This window comes from Phaseolus vulgaris, chromosome 8, assembly GCF_051622355.1.
Source record: "Phaseolus vulgaris cultivar YP4 chromosome 8, ASM5162235v1, whole genome shotgun sequence".
NCBI classification, from domain to species: Eukaryota; Viridiplantae; Streptophyta; class Magnoliopsida; order Fabales; family Fabaceae; genus Phaseolus; species Phaseolus vulgaris.
The window spans coordinates 60065062-60069747 of NC_143505.1; the positions used below are offsets into that span (position 1 = coordinate 60065062).

Here is a 4686-nt window from a genome sequence, read left to right on the forward strand (position 1 = left end):
CCTTTTCTACAATTGTTGTAAAAAACGTGGTGGCCCACTTGCAGCAAACAGCAAATAATGGGCAAAGAAAACACGATGACCCCACTTGCAGCAAACAGAAAATAATGAGTAAATAAAAAAATAGGGTTTGCAGGAAATATAGAAAAGAATGAGGAAAGAAAAGAATGGCATGTGAAGGCATTGTAAGGAAGGGTGATGCCACAACGTTATGAGAATGAGTGGTTGTGATGGATGAATGAATAATTAAGATTCTTTCACATTCTAAACAGTATCTCACTTTCATTCTCTAACCATTTATAGTAACATCCCCACTTATTCTTTCTTCTTTTATAACAAAAAACATAAACAACCACCCCTTTTTTCTTTCCTTTCTTTTATTTACTACTTTTTTTATATCATTTAATTATAAATCTTTCTTTTGTTCTGATCCCCATGTGAATGTCTGAAGAGGAAATCATTTAGGTGTCAATAAGAACATTGACATATTGGTTTATAATTAAAAATTCTTGATTTTGCAGACTTTAACTTTGAGTAGAAAGTTGATATTATATTATTATGTTTATCTATTTATTAACTCAAATTTATTGAATTGAAGAACTGATTTTCTGCTTTGATTTGTAATAGAATTAAACAATTTTTAAAATAATTCATATTTATTTATTCCTTCATACTAATAATAAAACTAACCACACCAACAAAAGTTTAACAACACATATGATCGTGCCTTATTTTACAACAACAGGAATTTGCACCAAACATATGTGCCATAAGGACTCATATTGCAGCAGCAATTATGGAAGGAATCCTTTTTTCTTCAAATCCTCTACAGAATCCTTAATAATCTCCTCAATTGGAGTGATTTGCAAACCCAAATCCATAAGTTTCTTTGATCCATCCTTCACTCTCAATAATCCTGGTTGGGTATCTCGTTGCATCCTTTCAAGCAAAATCACAAAGCACATCATTTACAAGTAAGTTATGCATTAACAATACATGTATCAAGTGTGTGGCTAACTTACTTAGGCACTTTGTACTCTGGATAAAGTTCACCAACTTTGGCTGCAAAATCACCATAGTGAGAGATAGCTTCAACACACACATGCCTACCAGCTGCAGATTTGTTCTCATACACCAAAATATGTGCCAATGCTACATCCTTAAAGTGAACCGATCCCATAAAAATGTCCTCATATGTATCATCACAACCTGAGACGCAACATACAAAATGTCACAAATTCTCAGTAATTCCCCTGAAAAATCATAAATTGGGTAGAGTTTGATATTTGTATTCGGGTCAACGACTATAGTGTGCAAAAATATAAAGAGAAGAGCATAGCATAATCAAATAAGTCTAATACTTTTCACGAAGGCATCAAGTTCTAAATGCCCTACGCAACTATATACCATGAACTAAGTTGTAGCAGGTCTTGTGAAATTAGTCTAATAACTAGGTAACAGAAACAGTAGCCCTATTCACATGATACCATTTTATTCAGTTAAAATATTATACATTATTCATAATAACAAGGTCCCTAACATGGTGTTAAATAGTTTTTTTATGAGAAAAAAAAATAATCAAAATATTTCAATTCAACCGTTATAAGTCATAACTAACTAGATCTCTTATATTCAATAAACAAGTTTCTAAAACAAACCCAAAACATGACAATCTACCAACATGGTTTTCAATAATGGTATGCAACTATGACTTTAGTATACAATTCTTCTCAAAGGATATTTTCCTTTAAAAGAAAAATTCCTTTGTCTTTCTGAGTGTCTCTCAGACACACCTTTCCATGCAATCAACGTTTCTCTAGTGGCTCAGTAATACTTCTGTAATAATGCAGAATATTTCAGCACTTCTCAATATTCAAGAGACTCCTACTGCAAGATTAGAAAGCAATATTTGGAAAAGGCAATTGATTAAGCATAAGTCTCTCTCTACCTTGAAGAAGGCGCAAGAGCATGAGCATGCTTGCATTAAGCCTGGGTGCAATAACCTCACCCAAAACAATGCCAGGATTCACTGTAACAACATCCAACCCACTCTCCTTTGCAAAATCCCAAACTGCTTTCTCCGCCAATGTCTTCGACAATGAATACCACAACTGTTCCACACACAAACACTTCACACACCAACACATAACAAAAACAAACACAAAATTCAAAAAATTAAAACCCTTTCTAACCGCTTTTTGCTTGCAAAGTTCAACGTCAGCCCAACACTCCTCCCTCTTTGGAACATCACCGGGCCAAGTGGGGCTCGGAATAATCGCCGCCACGGAGGACGTCACCACCACGCGACGCACTCCTGCTTCTTTCGCTGCCGTTAGCACGTTCGCGGTGCCCTTTATCGCCGGGTCCAGAAGATCCTTCTGCATGAACACCCAAATGGGATTATGCAAAAACCCAAAAGATTGAAAATTTGCGAGAAGATCGAGAGAGCAAGACCTGGGGGTCCTGGACTTGACCAACAATGCAGGGAGAGGCTATGTGGAATACGCCGGCGCAGCCGCGGATGGCTTCGAGTACGGAGACGTAGTGGAGGAGCTCCATCTGGAAGAGGCGGAGGCGCTCCGACGCTCCATCCAAGGCTTGTAGATGCTTTGTCTCGGCCTCGTCGTCTGTTAGAAAAGTTGTGTTGTGATGTGTTAGTATTGGGGTGAAACGAATGAATAATATTGAGAGTGTGGAATGTACTAACTGAGATTTTGGACGGTGGCGTGAACGGTGTAGCCGCGGTCCAGAAGGAGGTGGACGAGCCAGGAACCGATTGCGCCGCTGCCGCCGGTGACACACACCACCTTCTCCATTTTGCAACTTAATTCTAACACGAAAACGATCACGAGAGACTGGAGAAGTCCACTATGAATTCAAGAGAAGAAGAAAGAAAGAAAGAAGTGTAATGATATGTTGAAAATACACATTTTTATAGAATTAGATTACAACTTTTACTATTATTTTAACTAGGAAACCCAGATCCCTTTAGGTGTATGTGTATTCACATTTTAATATTTTATTCCATTTTTACGATAAAAATTTAATATATATATATATATATAAATAATTTTGGATAGTGAAATGACAAAAAAAATATATATGTAAAAAAATAATAAATTAATTAAATAATTATTTTTATTAGTAGTTTTGATATTGTAAAGTGTAATGATAATGGTTTTATCAAAAAATTTGAAATGTAGCGAAGAAAATTATTGAAAATGAATATTATTTTATTTGATATTTGAGATTTTGTGTTGAGTATATATATATATATATTTATTTATTTTTATTTTTAAATAAAAAATTAGAAAAAGTGGGAAAATTGCAGATAAATATTAATAAAATGACATATATTAATAAATTATAAAATACTATATTATATTAATAAAATGATATAATTAAATAAGGATAAAATAAATAAAAATTGTTTAAAAAAAATAGTTATAATTGAAAATATCTTTTAAATAGTTACAAATATTTTTTTCATATAATGTAATTACAAACTTAATTCTTATTATTATTATATATATATATATATATATATTTAGTTGTCAAAGTATATTTATAAAAAAAAGAAAAGGGAAGACAGGGACAGGAGAATTAATTATAGGAAAGTTGGGAGCAGAAGTAGGAATGACCTACTACGAAAACCAACTCAATATTTTAAAGGATCCGGATATTTTGACAACGTACACACCATATAACTCTGAAAAAGTATTAATATTTTAATAGTCTGTGATCTTCTCTGATATTGTAATCTTTTTCTATTCGGGTTTTTTTTTTTAGCTTTACTATGTATTTGCAAATTTTTCTTTCTGCACTCAAACATCTTTTTTTCTTCTGTATTGTTTTGTAATTGACTTCGGTTTTAGGATTTTATTATTAATAATAATATTAATATTAATAATAATTATAATAATATAATAAAATTATTAATATTAATATTAGTAGAAATTAATTATAGGAACCAAATGTTTATTTTACAAAAGCAATTCCATCCTACAATTTAATAAATATTAGTATTCTAATTATTTATAAAAATTTATAATTTTATTAATTTAAAAAAAATAAGTCTTATATATATTTTTGTTGAAAAGTTTTTTTTAAAAAAATAAATATTAATATTTATTGTGTCATAACTCCTATGCAAAAGTTGGTTCCAGAAGTACGAAAACCAATTCAATTAAAATAGCCAAGTCTTACAAGTTGAGTACGAAAACCAATTCAATTTTTTAAAGGATCCGGATATTCTAGATATTCTGACAAATACGCATAATTTTTTTTAATATTTTAATAGTGTGTGATCTTTTCTAATATTGGAATCATTTTCTAACTTTTTTGTAGTTTTTTGTTTTGGGGTTTCGTAATAATTCTAATATTAATATTAATTTCGGTTTTAGTATTTTATTATTATTAATTTTAATAATAATAATAATAATAAATAATATTAATAATAATTTAAATAATAATAATATTATTATTATTAGTAATAATATTAATATTAGTAGTAATTACAATAAAATAATAATAATGTTAATATGAATAATAACTATAATAATATTTTTTTAACTTAATGTTATTTATTTATCTTTATATTCTCACAATTCCAATTTAATCTAGTCAAATATATTTTTGAATAAAATAAATATTTATTGCAAGCATAATTTTGAATTGAACCTTTTTGAC

General features: G+C 30.1%; 1 protein-coding gene across 1 annotated transcript; it reads right to left on the reverse strand.

The window, feature by feature from the left end:
* Nucleotides 1-634: 634 nt before the first annotated feature.
* Nucleotides 635-2922, reverse strand: LOC137824437 (cinnamoyl-CoA reductase 2). Its single transcript, XM_068630084.2, has 6 exons — nt 2705-2922; nt 2452-2624; nt 2190-2375; nt 1946-2108; nt 1020-1206; nt 635-936 (listed from the first exon to the last, which is right to left on the reverse strand). The coding sequence occupies exons 1-6, from the start codon at nt 2811-2813 to the stop codon at nt 792-794; spliced, it is 963 nt and encodes a 320-aa protein (XP_068486185.2). The 5' UTR covers nt 2814-2922; the 3' UTR covers nt 635-791.
* Nucleotides 2923-4686: the final 1764 nt, after the last annotated feature.